General features: G+C 50.9%; 1 protein-coding gene across 1 annotated transcript in view; it reads right to left on the bottom strand.

The window, feature by feature from the left end:
* Lmf1 (lipase maturation factor 1) overlaps nt 1-22,391 on the bottom strand; it is a 90,201-nt gene that overhangs the window by 31,894 nt on the left and 35,916 nt on the right. The window contains exon 4 of the mRNA XM_057775459.1: nt 13,185-13,333. Coding sequence (XP_057631442.1) covers nt 13,185-13,333 — 149 coding nt within the window. The remainder of the gene's footprint in view (nt 1-13,184; nt 13,334-22,391) is intronic.

The raw sequence follows: 22,391 nt of genomic DNA, 5'->3' as shown, positions 1-22,391 counted from the left end.
TCTCCTTGTTGTCAAGCAACATGTGATTCAATAGCATCCTGCCTCCCGCATTCACATGGTCTGCATGTGTGTGTGTGTGTGTAGGAGAGCCTGATGCAAAAAAAAACCCAAACAAACAAACAAACAAAAAAACCAAAAAAATAACCAAACAAACAAAAACCACTTGAGAGTAGACATGCGTAGAGCTGCAGAGATTTTGCCCTGCTCCCTTTGAAAAGGGCCACCAATACCTATGCGTGATAACCTTTGATGGACTGCTAGGAAGGGATGAGAGGGTTCTGCAAAGCTCTCGGCTGTGCTGGGGTTTGATGCTTTCTTAAGCCCCTGAGGGTCATGAGCTGTGTGAGACAAATAGTGGTTGAATGGGGATCCAAAGAGGATGCCAGGGGCCGGCCTGGGACAGCTATATGAAAGGCCTGCAATTGGGGATCAAAGGTCATGACACAGGAGACATGGGGTCCAAAGATTCCCGTGATGTCTCTGAGCAGAGTCAGAGGTCAGCCCTTCTGAGTGTCCTGGGGGCTGCTGGGCAGGCAGGAAGAAAAGCCCCCTTTCTCTAGCTCTGCCTACGCTAATGCAATAAAGCCAATTAGAATGATTGCTCTCATTTCGGAGTTAGGATGCCCAGGACGAGGGAAATGGCAGGGACATCCGTTTCATTTGGCCTTCACAGGCACACTCTGCATTCCAGCATTTATTTCATTATATTTAATACGATTTTACCAGCGGCACTCCAACGCCGAGAGAGAGCCCGGCAACTTCAAAGCCTGTTTTTGTCTCGGTTCCCTAGCACCGGCTCTTCTCTGCTACCACTGTCTCCACCCTGCTCGCTAACTGCTCAGAGCCGCCCACAAGCCCACACTTCCGTGGCCTGAGCATCATCTCCTGAAGCATCCTGGGGGTGGTACACGCTAACATGGAAACTGCTTTTAAAATTATCCTGGCTCATCCCATTCAGAACAGTCACTGGGCCTGCCGACATGAGCACAGCCTGCCTCCTGGATAACAGGGACTTAGTTTTGCAGCAGTCTTGGGGTCCTCACCTCCCAACAACCTGGGGCTGCAGGCTGAGTGGCCCTGTTTTGGAAGCAAACATGAACAGAAACGTACTTCCTTCTACACGAGAAATGACCCACAGGAAAATATCTGAGTTTCTCTCTCTCTCTCTCTTTTTTTTTTTTTTTTGGTTTTTCGAGACAGGGTTTCTCTGTGGCTCTGGAGCCTGTCCTGGAACTAGCTCTTGTAGACCAGGCTGGTCTCGAACTCACAGAGATTCACCTGCCTCTGCCTCCTAAGTGCTGGGATTAAAGGCGTGCGCCACCACCGCCCGGCCCGAGTTTCTCTGTAAGCTAAACATCTAGCCCCACCTTCGTCTGCAGACATTCCACTTACTCCCAGCTACAGGCCCACAACACACTGTCTAGAGGGGACGAGCATCATCCAGGGCTGACCAGGTGCTTCTGGACGTCTCTGACTCCTGTCTACTCTTGGGATCTGTTGGCTTTTTGTATCAGTTGCTGAGTAAGCTTTTGGACCAGGCTGGGCAATGCTTAGAACATCTTGGACACAGGCAACCCTGGGGCCATCTCTTGCTTCAACAGGAGCTGCTCTATGGTCAGTGCTATCAGCTGGCTCTTTCCTTCCAGAATGTATGTCCCACTCAGTTCGCAGTCACTTGCCTGCATCCCCTCCCACTCACCGCCCACATCTTCTCTGGCCACCTCTGCTCTGTGCTGAGTTGTCTTGGCTCTGAGAGGTCTCTTTATGGCCCCACGTTCCATGTAGCTTCTTAGATGTTATAATGGGCAAGAACCATGGCCACTCTCAAGGAACATCTGCCTGGCTACTTCAAGCTGGCACAGCTGCCCTTTGTGTCCTGCTCAACTCCTCTACCTGAGGGCCACTAAGTCCCCTTTCCTGCTTTCCTGACATACAACATAACAGACTACGGTAGTTTGAAGGTAATTGGCCCTATAATCTCATAGGGAGTGGCACTATTAGGAGGTGTGGCTTTGTTGGAGTGGGTGTGGCCTTGTTGGAGGAAGTGGGCCACTGTGGAGGTGGGCTCTGTAAGTTTCCTACGCTAAGGATACTGCCCAGTGAGTCAGTTGACTTCCTCTTGCCTGCAGAATGTGGGACTCTCAGTTATTCCTCCAGCACCACGTCTGCCTGCATGCTACCAGCTCCCACCATGATGATAAGCAAGTCTCAATTAAATGTTTTCCTTATAAGAGTTGCCATGGATGCTGAGTGGTGGTGGTACACACCTTTAATTCCAGCATTCAGGAGGCAGAGACAGGTGGATCTCTGTGAGTTCAAGGGTAGCCTGGTCTACAGAACAAGTTCCAGAACAGGCACCAAAGCCACTGAGAAACCCTGTCTTGAAAAACAAAACAAAACAAAAATGAATTGCCATGGTGTCTCTTGACAGCAATAAAAACCCTAAGACACAGGCTCACTCATCAACACAAGGCACATGATGCCAGGCTGCACCTCACAGCATCCCGTGTTTGAGCAGGCTTGTTACCTGCTCTGACAACAGAAGGCTGTGCTATGGTTTGCATGAAACAGATACACACATTACATGTGTCCAGGTCACTGGCAGGAATCCGGCAGCCTGACAGGGCATTTCCATCCCCAGAAAGATTTCTCTACGATTCCTTTCTGGTCAGTTTCATGCCTTATCTATAAAGAAATCACAGCCTAGTTCGATGGTCCTGCCTGGCCAGGGGCGTCCTCTGAAGGACACTTACTCCAGGGAGCTCCCATCTGCCTGGCCAGACACTGTGGATTTTAGTAGTAACCATGCAGCCACCTTCTTTTGTGTGCTGTTCTTCTCTGTCATAATAAATGCCTTGGTTCCTAACAGATGGGCACGTGGACGTCTCTAGCACCTGCCCGTTCTGAGCAAAATTACAGGACACCCACAGCCCTGGCCCAGAGGACACAGGCCTGGGAGTAGGTAGAATGGCTGTCCAAGGGCAGCTACACATACCCCCGGAACAAGAACTTCTGTCGCAGGTCTCCAGCAGCTGATATTGCCATGCTGTTCTTATCCTTTCTAAAAGGTGTGGTCTCTCTTAGCTTCCCACACACTCATCGGTGAATCTTGTACCTTCCTTTGCAAAGAAAACACATGCCTTTTGTTCACGTTTCTATGGTTGCAATGTGTGCTCTATATGTTGTATGTCAAAACCGTGTGCCCCAAATGTTCTCCCAGACTATGGTTTCCTGGCTCACTTTTCCAGGGGGTCTTTTAATATAACTTTTCAACACATTTTTTAGTGAGCCTGTGCAACCACCCCAGCACTGTCTGTTAAGAGATAGTTTTGCTTTCCCCTCAGCTTCCCGGTGCCCTTGAAGAGCAGAGTATGAGATCTGTTCTTGGACCCTGCTCTTCCAACGTAGGTCACTAGCATACTTCAGCTTTAAGGTGAGCCCTAAATATCAGCATAACCCTCTCACTGTTCTTTTTTTAAAAGATCTTCTGTATTTTCATACGCAATTCAGAATTAGTCAGGGAGTTGGACACTGATCACCTTGACTCTGTAGGTAAAACCGGGCAAGCCAGATGCAATGCTGAGTCTTTCTGATCTATGGACATGGTCTGTCTCTCCATTTATAATATTTGAAATTCCCTTCGGCCCCACTGCACAACTTTTAAAAACGCACATCTTAGACACCCTTAAAGTTTTGCTATGAGGCTTCTGAGGGGCTTTGATGCAATAGATAACACCCTCAAATTTTTATTTTGAAATGGCCTGTTAACAGGTTATGAAATATTGGGCTGGAGGGATGGCTCAGTGGCTAAGATCACTGGCTGCTCTCCCAGGAGCAGGGGTCCAATTCTCAGCAGCCATATGATAGCTAACAACCATCTGTAACTCTAGTTCTGGGATCTGATGCCCTCTTCTGGCCTCCTTCAGCATTGCACATACACGGCACAGAGACGTACAGGCAGGCAAAACACCCATAAATATACAAAATAAATCTTAAAAAATATATGATGTCAACCTTGCACCCTAAAGCCTCACATTCATTTTAACAGTTGTTTCTTCAATTCCTTTCCTTCCTTCTTCCCAGGTGGTCGAGGGGCAGGGGACTAAAGGGACAAGGTTGGCCTTGAACTACGCAAGATGACCTTGAACTCTTGATGCCCAACCTCAGCCTTCTGAGTGCTGAGATTAGGTGCGTACCACGCTCAGCTTTCACTGGGTTTTCTAAATGCACAATCATATCTGTGGATTATAACTTAATTTCTTCTTTTTCAAACTTGATGCCTAATACACTCTGAAAGAGTGATCATGAGAACAGGCACCCTGCCACCTCTGACCTCATACATGCTTTTATGCTTTTTTTGTTTGTTCTTGAGAGCTTGAGAGTGTTCCTCTGTGTGTCTAGGTTGTCTCGGTACTCACTCTGTAGATCAGGCTGGCCTCAGCTCAGAGATCCTCCTGCCACCACATCCAGCTTTCTTTTTAAAGACTGGGTATCTGTGTGTGTATATATATATAATATATATATGCGCATATATATTGTATATATACAGTTGCAATTGTGTATTAATTTTTAAAAGCTTGTTGTGATTATAAAATGGCTTTTTATCTCTATTTTGGTACTGTACCAAATGACATGAACTTATTTTTAAAAGTTACCCAGCCTTGCATTCCCAAGATTGAACCTGTGCCTTTTTATTCACGATTTCACCGACCAATCTTTACGGGCTCCTTCGTGAGGGCCCCGGGCTCTGGTCTTTGTCTCCACAGGTCCTCATTATGTCTAGGGTCGCTGCTGTGTTGGTTGCATGAGGTACTTGGACTGCTCCTCCTCTAGTGTTTTCTACAGCATCAGCGTAGAACTGCTGCTATTTCCTCCTGAAATGTCTGACGGTTCACCGGGGAAGCCAGCTGGGGAAGGATTCTTTCTGCAATGGTTTTTCTTCTCTTACTTCTAATTCAATGTCTTTAACAGACACAAAACTCTCCAGGTTTCGCTTCCTTTGTCTTGGTTTTGGTGGCTGCATTTGTCAAGGAATCTGCCTGTCTCATCTGAGTTGTCAAATCTGCAGGCCTAGAGCTCTTGTGACATCCCAGGTGACCCGCAGCAGCACTTCCAACACACGTGCTGACCCGGGTGTGTGTGTGTGTGTGTGTGTGTGTGTACGTGCGCACACCTTCTCAGGAAGTCTTGGGTCAGCTGCTGCTCAGTTCTGACCCAGAAGCCACTGACTATGCAGGCTTCTGTCTTTACTCCAGATGATGCCATTTCCTGTGTGTGAGGAGCATCCGAGGGCCCCACCTGTAGGCGCTGTAGCGAGGGACAAGCACACAGGACTGGAGGGCAAGGCACATACACATGGTGGTGGTCAAGACAGCCTCTACTAACAATGAGGAAGCTGAAGCCGAATGGGTAGTGTTCTCATCACTGTTTTCCACAGCCTCAACATGAGAGACACTGAATGCCAATCCTCACAGCACTGCAGATACTTAGCCTTGATCTCTCAGCCTCCTCCCAGGATAAATGATGTAAAACACCCCATTCAGCTGTAGCAGCTGTTCTCAATGCAATGAGAATTGCCTGTTTAGCTTATGTTTTGTTCTAAAAAAAAATCTAGAGTCCCAAATTCTTTGCTATTGTTGTTGTTTTGAGACAGGGTCTCACTGTGCAGCTCTGGCTGTTCCAGAATCATCTATAGATCAGGCTGGTCTCAAACTCAGAGATCCACCTGCTTCTGCCTCCCAAGCGCTGGGGTTTAATAGTATATGCCAGCAGGCCTGGCTGGGTGGTAAATTCCTAACTTCTGAAATATGAAGCAAACATAAAGAAAACAGTATCAGAAGTAGCACATTATGTGCATGTATGGAAATGTCAGGAGATCCATTATATTATACAATAAATATATGCTAATTTTAAAATTAAATATCAAGAAAACTGGCAGCACAAGCTGTTAAAGAACAGCACAGATATGGGGGTGGGGGAGAGGGGAGGGTAGGAGAAGAGGAGGGGAGAGAGGAGGGGAGAGGAGAACTTGAGGGAATGGAATAGTCGAGATGGAGGAAGGACAGAGATGAGAACAAGGAGAGAGATATCTTGATTGAGGGAGCCATTATAGGGTTAGCAGAAACCTGACTCTAGAGAAATTCTCAGGAATCCACAAGGATGACCCCACCTAGGACCCTGGGAAATATAGGAGAGGGGACCTGATCTTGACTTGCCCTGAGTCAGACTGATGATTATCTTATATCACCATAGGGCCTTCATCCAGCAACTGATGGAGGCAAAGGTAGAGACCCACAACAGAGCAATGGACTGAGCTCCCAAAATCCAGTTGAAGAGTGGGAGGAGTGAGAATATGAGCAAAGAGGTCAAGACCATGACAGGTTCACCCACTGAAACAGTTTGCCTGAGCTGATGATGGGAGCTCACCAACTCCAGCTGGACTGGGAAGGAAGAAGCATAGGACCAAACTAGTCCCTCTGAATGTGGTTGACAGATGCATGGCTGGGGCAGTCTGAGGGGCCACTGACGGTGGCACCAGGATTTATCCCTACTGCATGTACTGGCTTTGGGAGATCCTATTCTCTTTGGATGTGTATTTTGCTCAGCCTAGATATAGTAGGGAGGGTCCTGGACCTTCCACAAGGCAATGTGCCTTACCCTCTCTGAGGATTGGATGGGGGTGGGGTGGGAGGGTGTGTGGGGGGGAATGGGAGGAGGGAAGGGAGTGAGAACTTGGATTGGTATTTTTTTTTTAAATCTAATAAATTTTTTAAAAAATCTGAAAAAAAAAAAGAAGAGCACAGACAGAAACTGTGTGAAGTCTGGTGGCAGCTCAGGGCACACTGCAGAGATGCAGCCCAGAGGCAGGGTCATGGGAAGGGTCACCCTCTGCCCCTGACCTGACAGCTCCTACCTTGCTGTCTACCAGCATTGCACGCTCTCTGCCTCGTCTCTACCCTCATGGGCCCGCAGCACTTCTGCAGGTGAAGCTCACAACAGGCCAGGCTCTCCAGGAAGAGAGCAGTGTGTACCTCACAGAGGAGGGACTGCCACCCACACATGCTTCTCCAAAGGGAGGCAGAGGCTAGAGGAGGGAGGTGTACGACCAGACAGGTTCTCAGCTTTTCCACACTCTAGGGGTCAATGTGAAAAGCAAGTGGTCTCCCCTTGGGTAATGTGCAGGCCTGAGAATTCCCAGCAACAAAGACGCTGGCTTGATTCCCAGAATCTCAGCAATGGAGACCGCTAGCTTGTCATTCAGCACAGTTCACCGGGATAGGATAATCAAGGGCAGAGCTGGTTCCAGAGTTTGCATGGAAAATCCATCTCTGCCTGATGCCGGGCTCTGCCCAGTAGCTTTAGACGAGGAGGAGGGGCTGCACTGACAAGCACTCAAAGCCAGTTCTGCTGAATGAGGAGCATATAAACCTCATTACAGACACACGAACTGCCCAACAGAATGAGATCAAGAAGTGCAAAAGAATGTTTAAAAAAGCATCACTATAGGTAATCTATTGCCTTCGGTGTTGGCTTGACACCCACGTCGCTACAGTTTCCTGAAGTAGGAGAGCCTCCGCCTCAACGTGGCTGAGAATGATGCGCTAAGGAAAACATCGCAGTCTGGTGGGATGGAGGCGGGGGAACCTTCCTGGGATGAGGGAGCCATGTGAGACTGTCTGCACTCCTGCAGCTGAGAAAGGAGGGCAGTGCTTCACATCCACCCACACAGAACCACTGACACTCCCCGTGGGCCACAGCCCCACCCAGCAAGGCTGGAGGCATGCGAACACCTGGGAACCTCTAGAGTAGGCTCCTGGTGTGTGGCGTAAGGGGCACACAGCGCTGTACCTTCCCGTTAGGTTCTGCTCCTCACAGAGACCCTCTTGCGAGGAGCCTATTCTGTTTCCTGAGGCCTGCCCCTGCCGAGTTAGTGAGTGCTGCCACCACACCCACAGACACCCACAGCAGGACGGCTCACTGGGCTCGGGACAAGCAGCTGCGACCTGGGTTCCTGGTTGAGGAGAAGAAAGGACCAGGCAGAGCGCTGGGCACTGCTGTGGCTCTCTGGCACGTGTGTTCTCCCTGCATCTGGTCACCTTGATCTGGTCTACCCACTAGTAGTAGACTGTCCCCTAATACCACCTTGACTTCAATGCCACCAAAAACTAAAAGAGGAAACAAGATTCCTCCCTTGCTGTGCTACAGGGAACCGGGTGACAGAGGGAGGCCATGGCCATGGTTGGTAGCAGCACAGGTGGCGGCACTTGGCTGAGCTGAGTCCCTCCACCCCCAGGCCCTGAAGGGCATGGTTTCTGAGGGATGCATGGACAAACAGGTTGGAGAGGGACTCCTACTCCCCTCAGTCATCCTTCCTTCCTCAGCCATAGGCTGACCTCATCAGGTCTAGAAATAACTCTTGAGCTGCTGCACAGTTGAAGGCTTGAGGAGATGAGGACGCACATTCGCACAGCGCCTTCTCCTGTTGAGATACCAGATGTCCCCATCACCCAAGAAGGATCCTGTATGCCTTTTCCTATGGCTTCTTCCTATGGTTCTTCCCCTGGTTCACCCAAAGAGGACAGCCAGGGATTACCTGTTCTGGAGCCTTTTGTGAAAGAACCATGAGAGTGTGTGTGTGCACACACACACACTCATGCACATCTTTCTGTGTCTTTGTCTCTCTGTTCCCCCCACTTTCTCTGTGTGTAGTTATGGTGGTTTGAATAAGAATGGTCCCAATGGACTCAGATATTTGAATGCTCAGTCACCAGGGAGTGGCACTATCAGAAAGGACTAAAAGGATCAGGAGGTCTGGCCTTGTTGGAGGAAGTGTTACTGGGGGGTGACCTTTGAGGTTTCAAAAGCCCAAGGCAAGCCCATTGTCTTTCAAAGAATCAGGATATAGAACTCTCTCAGCTACTTCTGCAACACCATGTCTGCCTGTATGTCATCATTCTTCCCACCATGGTGATAATGGAGTAACATCTGAAAAGGCAAGCCAGTCCCCCATTTCTGTTTTGACTTGGTCATGGTGTCCCTTCATAGCGCCAGAACAGCGACTAAACAGCGGTGCTGGGCGCTGGGCCAGCACTGTGCACACGTGAAGCAGGGCTCTACCACTAACTTTTGACTTTATACTGGGGCCCAGCTGGCCTTACACTTCCTCTGTAGACCAGGGTGCCTGTGCTTATGATCCTTCTGCCTCAGCCTCCCAAGGAGCCTGGATTACAGCCTGGCTTGGATGTTACTGCAAATGCTAGACTTGAGGATCTCATTTTCCAGTTTTACAGTACAGAATACAGTGTCTTGTGGAACTGCTGAGAAGGTTCAGTGGGTAAAGGGACTTGCCACCAAGTCTGATGACCTGAGTTGGCTGTTCTCTTCTGTCTCTAATGACATCTGAGAGGAAGCGGGCAGTAATTCTGTCCCCACAGAAGGCTTGCTGATGTCCTTCATCATTAGATCAGGGCTCTGCAGAGTGAGGCCAGGCCTCTCAGAGCTCCATCCAGAACAGATCCCTCCACATCCTCCACCAACTTCTTTTCCTTCAGCTTGGCGTGGTCTCAGCTCTGCTTGACCTTCCCCTTGCCCTGGCCAGGTATGCCGCCCACAGAAGCCAAGGCCATGAAGCTGGCTGCGGATCTCTGAGACCATGGATCCACACCACCTTGTGTGAGCTGATAGCAGATGGATCTTACAAGGAGGACGGTGGCCTGGGTCAGCCATGTACCCTGGAGGATGTGGCCGTCCTAGTCCTGACTCAGCCTCACACAGACGACAAACGCTACGGCTTTTCCTCTCCCGTGAGGCACCGCCACATCATGACTGTAGGACTCTGAGACTCAGCTCCAAGGGACAAACCAATCTGGGGGCATACAAAATGCCTCCAGATGATGAAGTCTTGAGGGTTGGTTTGTGGTCTCGGGTCTGAGGCAGCCCACAATGGACTGGAGGCTACCACCGCTCTGTAACCACAGCACCTCTCCTGATATGCTTCCCACAGAAGCAAGATTAATAATATCCAACCTAAGACTGTAGCAAGTAATTACACCTTTTAGTGCACCTGGTAATTTTTATCCAGCTGGTGCTAGCAGTCAATCAAAATGCCATAAAAGGGCTTCAGAATGTGCTAATGATTCACGCACTGTCAGGCATCATGGGGGGTGCATTCAACTCTTGGCACCAGAATGGTGTATGGAACAGCCGTATAGCTTATCCATACAACTCAGCTTCTCTAAGGGCTGTGCTTCTCCACACAGCCCAGCTTCTCCACACAGCTCAGCTTTCCTCTAGAGCTTAGCTTCTCCATCTAGTTCATCTTTTCCATAGGGCTGGGTTTCTCTATGAAGTTGGGCTTGTCCACAGAGCTGAGCCTTCTTCTCCACATAGCTCAGATTCTCCACAGACCTGGGCTTCACACAAGCTTGGCTGCATTCTGCCTCTCATAACACGGCTGGCTTCCACATAGAGCTTCTTGAACCTTCTGAAAAGTTTCAGGCTCCCTAACTCCAGCCAGGAGAGGAGACTAAGCTTGTAGCACTGTTGGCCAGCCAGGGAGAAATGCCCTTTGTCACAGAAGACAGCAAAGCGGTTCAGTGCCCCTTCCCAAATGCACACTGGCCTTGGAGAAGGCAGCACACGGCAGCACAGACACAGGTTCAGCACTGTGGCCTGGCAGACACAGGATTTCACTCATGTTAGTTACTGTTGATAATACTGACTCCATACAGCCTTCCTAGGGTCTCTCACACCTGCCCATCCTCCTGTCGGGCTGTTATGGTCCTTCATATGCCCAACATGGGGAAGCTCACAGCCACTGGAGACAGCCGGGGACATGGGTAGATGTGGTGGGTCCCAGCTGAGCCTCTCCAGGAACCCTGGTCACAAGAGCAGAGAAAGAGCACAGCTACAGTCACAGAGGATTGTGGGCCAGGTGACCTGCTTCAGAGAACAAGCATGCGGAGAGTGCCTGGAAACCTGGTGACTTTCTTTTTTCCTTTTTAAAAAATTATTTATTTATTTTATTTAATGTGCATTGATGTTTTGCCTGCATGTATGTCTGGGCAAGGGTGTCAGATCTTGGACTTACAGACAGCTGTGAGTTGCCATGTGGGTGCTGGGAATTGAACCCGGGTCCTCTGGAAGAGCAGCCAGTGCTCTTAACTGCTACGCCATCTCTCCAGCTCTAATCAGGTGACTTTCAATGTCCACACATAAAAACACAAAGCTATTGGATTGTTTTAGTCCCAGAAACAAGTTGTCAGGTGCCCTGATCACCACCAGCCATGTGTACACCACCTGAGCCTCAGGACATCCTTGGGGGCAAAAGCACCTGGGCCAGGGCCAAGGCCAAGGCTACAGTGTGGAGAAAGGGGCTTAGCCCGCCATGCCACATGCACACATATGCCCACTGAGGCATCAGGGGCCCTCCTATGGCATTTCCCTCACTGAGGCCCACGCCCTATATAGTGAACTCTGTAGAAGGTGGTGAAGAAGATGGGGTATTTATACCGGGGAGCTTATCTCATCTAAGCATAGGCTGCTTCACCCACAGTGCAGAGGGGGTCCCAGTCAGCTTAAACTGTCAATCAGCTTGATATAGCCTAGTCACTTAAGAAGAGAGCATCAGCTGAGGGATTCCCCAGATCAGGCCTGCCTACTGACATGTTTGTGGGGCATTGTTAAACAACATAGAAGAGCAACCCACAGTGGGCAGCGCCATTCCTAGGCAGGGATTCCCGAACTGTATAGGAAAGCTGGCTAAGCATGAACTTTAGAGCAAGCCAGAAAAGAGCATTCTTCCACGGTTTCAATTCTTGTTTGGATTCCTGTCCTGACTTCCCTCAGTGATGGACTATGAAGTTCTTCCCCTGAACGGCCTTTGGTCAATGTCTCACACAGCAGGAGGAGTCAGATCAGAACGGAGGCTCTGCAGTGCCACGAGAGCACAGTTCTGATCAAGATGCACAGCCCCAGAGAGACAGCGTGGGCTCCAGAGGGCTCACAGTACCAGCTCTGGTCAAGATGCACAGCCCGAGAGAGACAGCGTGGGGTCCAGAGGGCTCACAGCACCCTGGACTGCAGTGGGAAGGCAGGCTCCTTCTGAGTCTGCGGCCGGCAGCTGGTCGGGAAGTGGCAGACACAGCTGCCACTATGAGCATAGGGAGATAGGTAATGCCCAGAGCAGTCATACGGTCACCAGATAAGCCTGAAAATCAAGGTCTGGGCACTCAGAGAACAGTGCACAATGTTCTAGACTGAAGGAAGTCTTGGCTTAAAGACTCTTGCCCTCATATGGGAGCACCGTGATCACATGACTCAGGGACCCATTCTTTGCGACGTGCCTCAACTTCTCTGCATGTTTGGTTTGGTCCCCTCAGAAAACATAAAAGCAAGCAAAGAGATCCATGTAGAGAGGATCTGTCCAGTAAGGCTGCAACATGGAAAAGCTAGAAAAAAGAGCTCATCAAAGAGTAAGAAGTGGAACGTAGGGAAGTAGACAGCCACATTCTCTGTAGAATCCAGAGGTCAAAAGCAGATGGCTCACTCTTACTTCAAAGTTTCAAATGTGTAATGGGGTGGGGAGGAGCAGACGTGGGGAGAGCGGCCCTGGAGCAGGCAAGGACCGTCGACCACACATGCTGTCAGATGATTGACACACTGGACTAAAAAATTTTGGACACATCTGGTTTATGTGAGAGACACATAGAAGCAAGCAAGCTGGGGAATCCAACAAAAAGACCAACGCAGACAGAGGTGTCTGGAAGCTGCTGCACTAGGGCAGAAAGAGGCTCACGCTGCAGCCCCTTCACCAACACATTTCAATGGTGCATGACCTTCATCATTCTGAACTGACCTTAGAGGCATCCAAGACATTCTGAGAGAGGACACAACTCTTATCCCAAGTCTCCTCCAGAAAAGGACTCAAAGTTGTGGTTGCTTCCCACAGAAAACAATTGTGTATGTGGCTGGTGGAACTGATGGGCAGACCATTCACAGCAGGCCACCCTGTGAAGTGGAGGACTCAGTGGGCAGAGTGAGACCAATACCAGGAGAGCAGTTACAGGTCAGCAAGAAGGTCCAGGCTCCAGATGAGCCAGCCCAGCCCAGCTCAGGCCAGCAGAGTTACTTGGTCTGTTCTGAGGACACTGTTCCCAAATATACTATATGACAGTTCCACTTACCGCTCCAAGCATGATTCTGAAGATCAGCCAGCGGAAGCCCCATAGGACAACTCCAGATGTGGGGGTGTGCTTAGGGAGGCAGGACAGCGTCCAGAGAGGGCACAGAAAGATTCCCAGGAATCCTGTTTCCAGCAGCTGAGATTCCCATCCTGTATTGGGGGCAGGGCAAGAGGAGAAAAAGGAGGAAGGTCAACAGGGTCAAATGATTACAAGAGCAATCACCCCCAGGTTCAGCCTGACCAAGAAGTCCTCACAAGAGACTGAGACATAAGAAAAGCTAATGCCACCACATGTCTTCACAGGAAACAGGATGCAGATGTCTGAGCGGGGTGACCCAGAGCCTAGGACCAGGGAACTCTGCAACCCCAAGTTCCCTGCTTTTGTGGACAGGAGAGACCTGTGACAGTTCAGATGATGGCCACTATCCTGTGGGAGATGCAGTGTAAACATCAGATCTGAACTGCACACTTGGGCATGCACTGCCCACGGGCATTTGTGGGAAGCCTTTTGTTTACAGGTTTCTGTGAAAAATCACAGCTTTAAACGTCCTTCTCAAGGAATGTTTGCCAGCACAGGCGCAGGTACAACACGTGACACACTCTGGGAGGGCGGCTCACACTCTGGCCCAGGTCGATGAATCAGGCAAAGCTGGCAGCCAGGGACCAGCAAGCCCAAGCACAGCGACTGACGAGCCCCGGAGAGGGCAGACTGTGTCTGTGTGGACACTGGCTATTCTTCCAGTGGGGACTTGGCACAGGACATGCCATGACAGCCCACGGGTGAGCCCTGAATTCCCAAAGACCCAAAGAGGGCAGTCCTGTGGCACAGAAGGCCCCACTGCTGGCATCACTCTCACCATCTAAAGAGTGGTGGTGACTCCATGGTGCCAGGGATGCCCTCGCCCTGCAAGGTCTCAGGATGCCAGGCAGAGCTGTGCTGTCCATCCGTAGCGACAGCAGTAACTGAGCACATATGTACTCAGAGAGGAGGGGCAGGTAGGAGGGACCGCAGGAGGATCTTCTAGAGGGCACATACAAGTTATTTTAGAATTAAGATGATAAAATAGCTAATTATCATGAAGTTTAATACTGTATGAAATAGGTATGCACGCGTCCACACTGACAGAACCAAGAACTGACTTAACAGACACAGAGGACCAAGAGCAGATTTCCCAGAACAGCTCCTCATAGTGCACAGGTCACGATTCCCTGCAGGGAGAGGCTGCACAGCGCCATCTTGCCACGGCATGGGGGCGGGGCCATCTATGGTGGCCATTCCAAGTGCACATCAAACTAGGTGAGGGAGGTGCTACCCCTCCCAAACCCACATCAGCCTAGCACGGGGAAGACAAGAACCAGGCCCCACGGAGGGGTCTCCCTCCACTGACTCTGAGCAGTAAGGCTTCAAAGGCAAGGTGACAAAGCGTGTCAGCCTGGAGCAGCTGGAATGTGGTGACTAAATGCTACCTGGGTCCTGGGTCAGTAAAACCTGACAAGCAAAGAAAAACTTAGGGAAAAAAGAGGAAGTATGAGTCATGTGGGCATCGGTTAGTTAGATGTGGGGACGGTAGTGTGTGACTGGGGGTCGCAATCTGGGAGCCAGCTATATTTTCACAATATTCCTGTAGAACTCAATAGCTCGAAAATAGAAAATCCATTCCTGACCATCAGGATCCTGTTTCTGTGCCCCACCCCCATGCACTTCCCACACACCACCCTCAAAGGACTGCGCCCCCTGAGGAGTCTGCTAGCCCCTCTCTGAGCGTGGCACGGGCTTCATTGGTTCATTTCAACAGCCGCCTCCCTGGAAGCCATCCACTTGATTAGGAGGGCGCAGTTAGCACAGTGACAAGCCATGGGCTGGTTCCGACAGGCACTGCCTGTTCTGGGAGTACAGTGGGACGGGCAAGCGGTCACGACCAGTGCCTCTGCGAGTGCTGAAGCTGGGCTGTGGCCACAGCAGCTGGAACTTGCTGAGCTGGAGGCCACATGTGTCAGGTGGAGCGAGGCCTCTGGTGCCAAGCTTCTCTGCTCTTGGCACTAGCCCAAGGCTGCGCATTTGTGAATTGTCACCAAAGGGCTGAGGGACAGCTACAAACCAACTCTGGGATGGGATGGCTTCTGGGTACCCTTGGCCTGGCTGCTTCTGCTGCTGCCCATACCCAGTGAAGGAGCTTGTGTCTCTGGGCATCGCATGATTTAATCCTGCCCCGCTGCACTGAAAAATGGGACGAGGACTACCCCCCCCCCCAACTGTCTCCCCTTTACACATGGGTGTTTCCCCCTTGCATAACAATCCCTCTGGCTTTTCCGTGGGATAATTTACATTAGTCCAGAATACATTTCACATGGCTGTGCCTGATATTCCATGGAATTTTATGGCTGGTAGGGGTAGTATCCGTGGACCAGGGACGTGTCTGGTATAATCACTGTGAGAGTCACTAGCAGCAACCATTTTGAGGAAGAACCTTAAAGACTACATGCTCCAATCCCCTCCTCTACTGGGCAAGCAAAAGAACTCAGAAGCCCAGAGGTCATAGAGCAAATCTAGGGCCACAGAGTAAGTCTACCTCATACCACATAAAGCAAGTTGAACACCAGTTTGCCCCACACCCACCAAGCTGCCCACCCCTTGCTGGGACCCATTTGCTAGCCCTGGGGCAGAGTAGAGCTGGCACCGTGACAGATGCCACACACAGTCTCAGAGCTTTCAGGGGACACATTCCCCAGAGCTCAGAGCCTGCCTAATTGCCAACTCGATCTGCAGACATAGGAATGGAATTTTAACACGCGCTGCAGTGAGTGACACCGATCAAAGTGATTGATACACAATGGCAGAACCCAGAAATGCATCCGAGTGCCAAAAGAGGCAGGGTGACAGGGCTGGGGGTGGGGTGCATGACAGGGCAGGGCAGGGTGACAAAAGACAAGCTGTCTGTAATGGGAAGGAGGGTGCGTGTGAGCCCCCCGCCATGGTCTTCAGTGGGGATGGGATGCTCCTATCCTACATGGATAGACATTGCTGAGCCAAGTCTTCCAACCAGACCCTCTGCCCTGCCCCAGTTCATGGAATGGCTGTGGCTCACCAGAGTCTTTCTGGCAGAAGCTGGACCTGCCCTGGTGGCAGTGGCCTGTGACAGACACCCAGGGAGGGAAGGGCTGCTGCCCTCCCACCTGCTTGTCCTCTTTGCCTGGATCTCTGGTGTCTCAGCAGCTGCACTGTGTGCACAAGGCAGGCCATTGTTCGCTGCTTCAGCATGGCAGGAGATGAGTCCCCAGAAAAAATAAATACCCAGCACATTGCTAGGGGCCAAGTGACCCAGTGAGGGTGGGTGGGTACTTAGCCACTCTTGCTCAGTGTACCAAATTCTTAGGCAGTGGACAGAGGGAATGACACCTTCTACAGGACAAAGGATAAGGGCAGCTACAACTGTGAATACATACAGCCCGGCACAATTGTATTCTGAACAGCCCCCTCCCACGGCCTGTGCCTGTGAGCCAAGGCCTCTCTACAGGGCAGCTAGTGAGGGTCTCTGGGGACAGTGCTGCTTCTTCCTAGTTCATGCTTCCGGTAACAGGGCACAGTTTCACCAGTGTCTCACCATGCAGCTGTCAGGACAGGCCTTTGAGGGACCCTAAGTGACAGCCCTGTGTGGACTGCTTTCAGATGGTGACATGCAGCTGGTTCTAGAACCTTCACTTCAGTGTCTGCCTCCTTCATTGCCAGTAACACAGTCGAGCATGGAAGCAATTGTACCAGGGATCTGTGCATATGGAAAGGCACTGCACAACCTCTCCAAACAGCTCTGAGAAGCTCTCCGTTCAGAGCTGTTTCTTGGGGTACGGGCAAAGGGTTTGGGTGGACCCAGCAAGCATCCTCACCGGGTATCACATATGAGATCAGATGCACCAGGGCATGCCTGTGAAACTATTCCTAGGAAGGAGCGAACGTCTCAGGTTTAAGAGGGACTGCTAGCAGAGTGTTTATTGGGAGCGTGCAGGGAGCCTTGGGTAAGATCTCCAGCACCACACCAATAGACTGAGCATCATGGTGCAGACTTGTAACTCTAGCACTCTGGAGGTGGAGGCAGGAGGATTAGGAATTCAAGGTCATCTCTGCTACAGAGTGAGTTTAGGACAGTTTGGACAACTCAGTGAGATCCTATTTCAAGAATAAGAGCCAGGTAGAGCTGGGTGGTGGGTGGCGCACGCCTTTAATCCAAGCACTCATGAGGCAGAGGCAGGCAGATCTCTGAGCTCGAGATCATCCTGGTCTACAGAGCAAGTTCCAGGACAGCCACGGGGTACAAAAAGAAACTTTGTCTTGAAAAACCAAAAAAAAAAACCAAAAAACCAAAAACCAAAACAAAACAAAAACAAAAAAGAGGAGGTTAGAAAAGAGGGGGAAGGAACAATAAGACGGGAGAACAAATGTAAGAACTGGGAGAGGAGAGGGAGTGAGATAGAGAGGGGTAAGCGAGAGGGAGGGGAAACTACAGCTATTTCAACACAAACTTCCCAGCAACATATGGAAACGGCCTAGTTGTTGAATGGTGGAGAAGAAGGATGTGGTGAGAGGCCAGGCCACCTGACCACCTCTCCACGCTGTGTCTGAGGAGACACTCAGGGGGTGCCAGTCTCGCTTTCCCTACATGCTGTTCACAGTGATCACCGTGGCTTCCTGAAGCCAGCTGTGCAGCCTTCCTAGCTCCTTCAGCCTGGGCTAGGAGGAGCACACTGCTGTGGACCCACAGGGAGGCTTCCCAGAACTAAGTCTCTAAGTGTAAACACTAGTGGTACGAGGAAACGGAAGCAGACACTATGTAATTCTCAACCTGAGGTCACCAGAACCAGGGCCTCATCTGGGCCTCTCCCTTATGCTATCCAGGAGGCTTAGGCATCTACAGAGACTGGACACAGCCAGGAGAAAACAGATGTAAGGCAGAGCCAATAAGGCAGAAGATTCTAGACACCAGAGATTGCAAGTGGAGAAGCAGAGGCAGAGGGACCGATCTGGGCCCTACTCTCTGGCTAGGTTCTACATTACTTGTTCTCAGATAGAACCAAAGGACGGTGCTGGCTCCTCTGTTCACTGGCATTGAAGAAAAAAGAAAGACACCAAACACCCACACAGAGGCCTTGTCTGTGTCTCAGCTGGACAAATGTTGGAAAGAAGGGACACAAGGAGCCAGCATGAGGAGGTCAGGCAGCTTTACACTGGACAGTGGTCCTGACAGGGAGGCTGTCTGACTGAGTGGCTCAAGATGCAGAAGCTAAAGCTAGAGAGTTTGATGCTAAAAACAGTCAGGAAGAAAGACAGCTTGAGGTGGGGGACAAGGGGAGGTGGGATCTCCGGACCACCAGCTTGATGAACACGTATGGTAGGTGAGAGGCAGGCATGCATCATCTGGCTGGGTGCAAGGCTGGAGCCAACCAAGGGCAGAGCACAGCCAAGCCAAGCCAAGCTGTGGGCCCAACAGTCTGGGAGGGGATCAGAGGATCAGTGGGATGGGATGGGAGATTTAGGGAGCAGGGAGCAGGTAGAAAACTTTTGGAAGGCCCTATTGGTGGGGTGCTAGCTTATCAGGTGGGAAAGTTCACCCCAAAGGCTATCTCTTGCTCCAGGTGAGCAGCACAGGAGTCACGCTACGGTGTGGTACCATAGAGGGTTAGGGAGAGCCAGGACACAGATGCACTCAGCCATGTGAGAAATAAAGGCTCAGGAGTGATCCGGTCCCAGGCCAGGGGCTAGACAAGAGCGGCGGACATCATACAGTTTGAAACACGGTAAAATATCACCTGAAGCTAGTTATGTGTGTCATAGGCCAAGCTCACTCCCTAAATAAGGAGCAAGACCTGAAGCATCTCAGAGGGACGCTTCCCTGAGATGGCCACTCTAGGAAGAAGATGGCAACCAGGCTGCACGAGCTAGTCAGAACGACTTCAGATAGGAGTAATTAAATATAGCGCAGATGATCCTTCAAAAGTGACAGCACCATCCACGTGAGGAATAGGAAATCCATTAGCTCCTTCGTTAAAAACAGGGAGAAGGGGGCAAAGCGCTCCCTCCTGACTGGCTGTCACTCCAGCAGTGAGCCGCCCGCCCTCTGCCACCCCAGGGGCTTCTAATGATGGCCCTGGAGGGAGCCCGCAGCTTTTAAAAGTTTCCTTAATTTTCATAGGTTATATTTTAGAAGTTATGAGCTAGCATAGCAAAATTTTGCTTTGCTCTACTGCTAACACGGAAGGAAGGGGTGCGGGAAACAGAAACTCCATGGGCCACAAACGGTGCCCACCCGTGCATAACAGCCTGGGGCCCGCACTAGCCCAAGCAGTGACATCATGGGGGAGGCTACCTATAATCTCCAAGAGTTGCAAGCCCTACTCTCTACGTTCGTGTCCTCCATGGTCTGTGACTGTGATGGGGAATCTGCTGGGTCCTAGGGCCGCACCATCCCGGCTCCCTACGCCACCAGGCAGCCACAGGGCACAGAGAGAAAACAGTGTTCTGTTAGCCAGACTACCAGAGAGTGAGGGACTCGTGCCGTCACACTTTCCAAGTTCCCCTAAGTTTGGATCTGTGGTTTTATTATGGATACTGCTCTGCAAAGCCGCGTCTGTGAATCTGGGTTTGTCTTTTGTACCTGTGATGGAGACTCAACCCGAAGTTCAGATTTTCTTTGGTCTTTGTTTTTAGGCAGGGTCTTTCTTGCTCTGTAGTCCAGGCTGACCTGGAACTTACTATGTATTTCAGACTGACCTCGAACTCATAGTGAGCCCGCTGCCTCGGCTGAGTGATGGGACTGCAGACGTGCTGGGACTGCAGACGTGTGCCACCAGACCCAGGGCAACCCAAGTGTGGAGTGCCGGAACAGCCACACTTTGAACGGAGATCTGAGGCCACTGGAGCAATCCTGCAACCAGCAGGCTTGGAGTACACGCACAGTGGCTTCTGTCTCAGTCAGCCAGAATCCCCATCAGCAGTTGCCCTGCACATATGTGTGGGTCGTCACCACCTTACAGAAACCCTCGAGTAATGGCTGACATACAGCCTTGAGGCAACCTTTAGAGCAGGTGCCGCGTCGAGATGCGGCTTCTCAACACATCCCCCACCCATCTTAGTACACTCAAAGCTGCCCTTGTGGGTGCTGAAAGGAATTAACTACAGAGCTGATCCCACAGGAGAGGAAGACTATCTCTTCACTCCCCACCATCCCCTCCTCCTCCCGCTCTGGAGCCAGCGGGGCATCCACAGCTCCACACAGGAATTCACACGCCAGCGCAAACACAGGGCTGTCAGTCCTGCTAGCCATGCTGTTTCCTGTGTTGAGCATCCCATAAGCAACAAGCAACAAGGTACAGTCTAACCCACTAAAGGAGAGCAAGTCATGAGTGGAGTGTGGAGACCAAGTCTCGGAGAACAGGACTTAAGGTAGAGACTGGACCCAAAGAAGGAAAGCATTTTCAAGTGAGCAGATATTTCTCAAAAGTACTGGCTGCAGGCTACAGGTTATAAGAAGTACTCATGAAAGCCAGGTGTGGTGCCTCATGCCCGTAATGCCAGCACTTAGGCAGCTGAGGCAGAGGACTGCCCTAAGTTCAATGTCAAAGGGCCACAAGGTGGGACCCTTTCTTAAAAAGCAAATTATAAAAAAAGAAATGGACTTACTGGCAAAGGCATGCCCCAGCTGCAAGTTTGGAAGCTTGCTAATACACATTCTAAGGATGTCCTTGGGCACTCAGAGAACCAGGAAGTGACCTCCATAACCCACATGACCTTGTGGTGACCCTTTCGGGAACCCAGGTCCCAGGTGCTTGTTAAGGCTCAGTTGCTAGGACAACCAGACTTCCTAGCCACCGGGTGTCCCCCCACTGCTTAGATCTCTGCAGGTGTCGCCAACTAGCCTGGAAACGGGATCCACAGAAGTGACCTCCACAGCTTTATTGCCTCTGGATAAATACGAATATGCTTCCCCTCAACGGAAATTAGACTTAGCCAGATTTTTTTCCGATTAATATATTCCAAATATTTAACGTATAGATAGCATGCTAAAGGGCACACATTTTCCCGGGCTTTCTCTTGTTTCCTGTTGTGGAAATGAACTACAGACTGCTCAACCTCAAAGCCACAGACCAGGATCCCGAGGAAGTGTCAGACACCATGGCCCTGTGGCTCTGTCTGCAATGCTCAGGGTTGGCGAGGCATGGCAAAGGAGCCATAGGGGCCTCTGAGATCTAAAAATGTGGTTCATGTGACTGAGGGAGAAATGTAAAACTTTTTGAACTTTAGCTCAGCTGAATTTAGGTTTAAGTGGCTATGTAGGGTGGTGGTCCCCATGGTCCACAGGTCTGGACCCCAACTCCCAGCCCCTCTCAGAGGCAGTGCCTACTTAGGTATGTGTGGTGTGGGTCTCAATGCAGAACCAAGGCTGGACAAACCTGCTTACCTACTCCCTACCCTGGGTGTCCTGGATGCATAAGAGGCCCACCAAGCCGGGTGATGATTGTGCATGCCCTTAAGCCCAGCACTAGAGAAGCAGAGGCAGCTGGCTCTTCTGGTCTACAGAGTGAGTTCCAGGACAGGCTCCAAAGCCTCCCACCAAGTGCCCTAACCCTACACCTTTCGGGGGCTTCCAAGACTGCTGCGGCTCAGGGACATTAATGCCCTCATATGGCATCATCCAATGCTGAACAAGTGTGATGTCCCCGCAGACTTTTTAGGAAGGAGGTCAGCTTGCCTGGAAAGTGGGCCAGAAAACACATACCACTGCCATGTTCCCATGTCAGAGGCCAGGGCAGTCCCGCGGGCTAGGAACCCAGGGTGGACACTGCTCCTCCCCTACCCAGACGTGTGCATGCAGGACCCTTACCCTGTTAAAGCAGAGTGGCTCCAGCCCTCCTGCAGGCCTACAGTGACACTGCATGGGTGCTGGGGCAGGAGGTCTGAAGAGGAAGGTCAGTCTGCACACGGAACACGTGACCAGTCTAGTGCATTCCTGGGAGCCACACTGGATTGGGGTGGGGATGAACTGCAGCCATACATTAGGGCTTCACGGTGCTGCCTCACTCAGAGTTGGGCAGCCTAAGGCATCCCATTCTTAATGCCACCATGCTTTCTTTTGGAGGGCTAGTCAAGAATCCCTTTTTTTTTGGGGGGGGAGGTTGGTCTGAGACAGGGTTTTTCTGTGTAGCTCTGACTGTCCTGGAA

The sequence above is a fragment of the Chionomys nivalis genome, chromosome 7 (assembly GCF_950005125.1).
Source record: "Chionomys nivalis chromosome 7, mChiNiv1.1, whole genome shotgun sequence".
Lineage (NCBI taxonomy): Eukaryota > Metazoa > Chordata > Mammalia > Rodentia > Cricetidae > Chionomys > Chionomys nivalis.
This window is presented reverse-complemented; position numbering and strand designations above follow the sequence as displayed.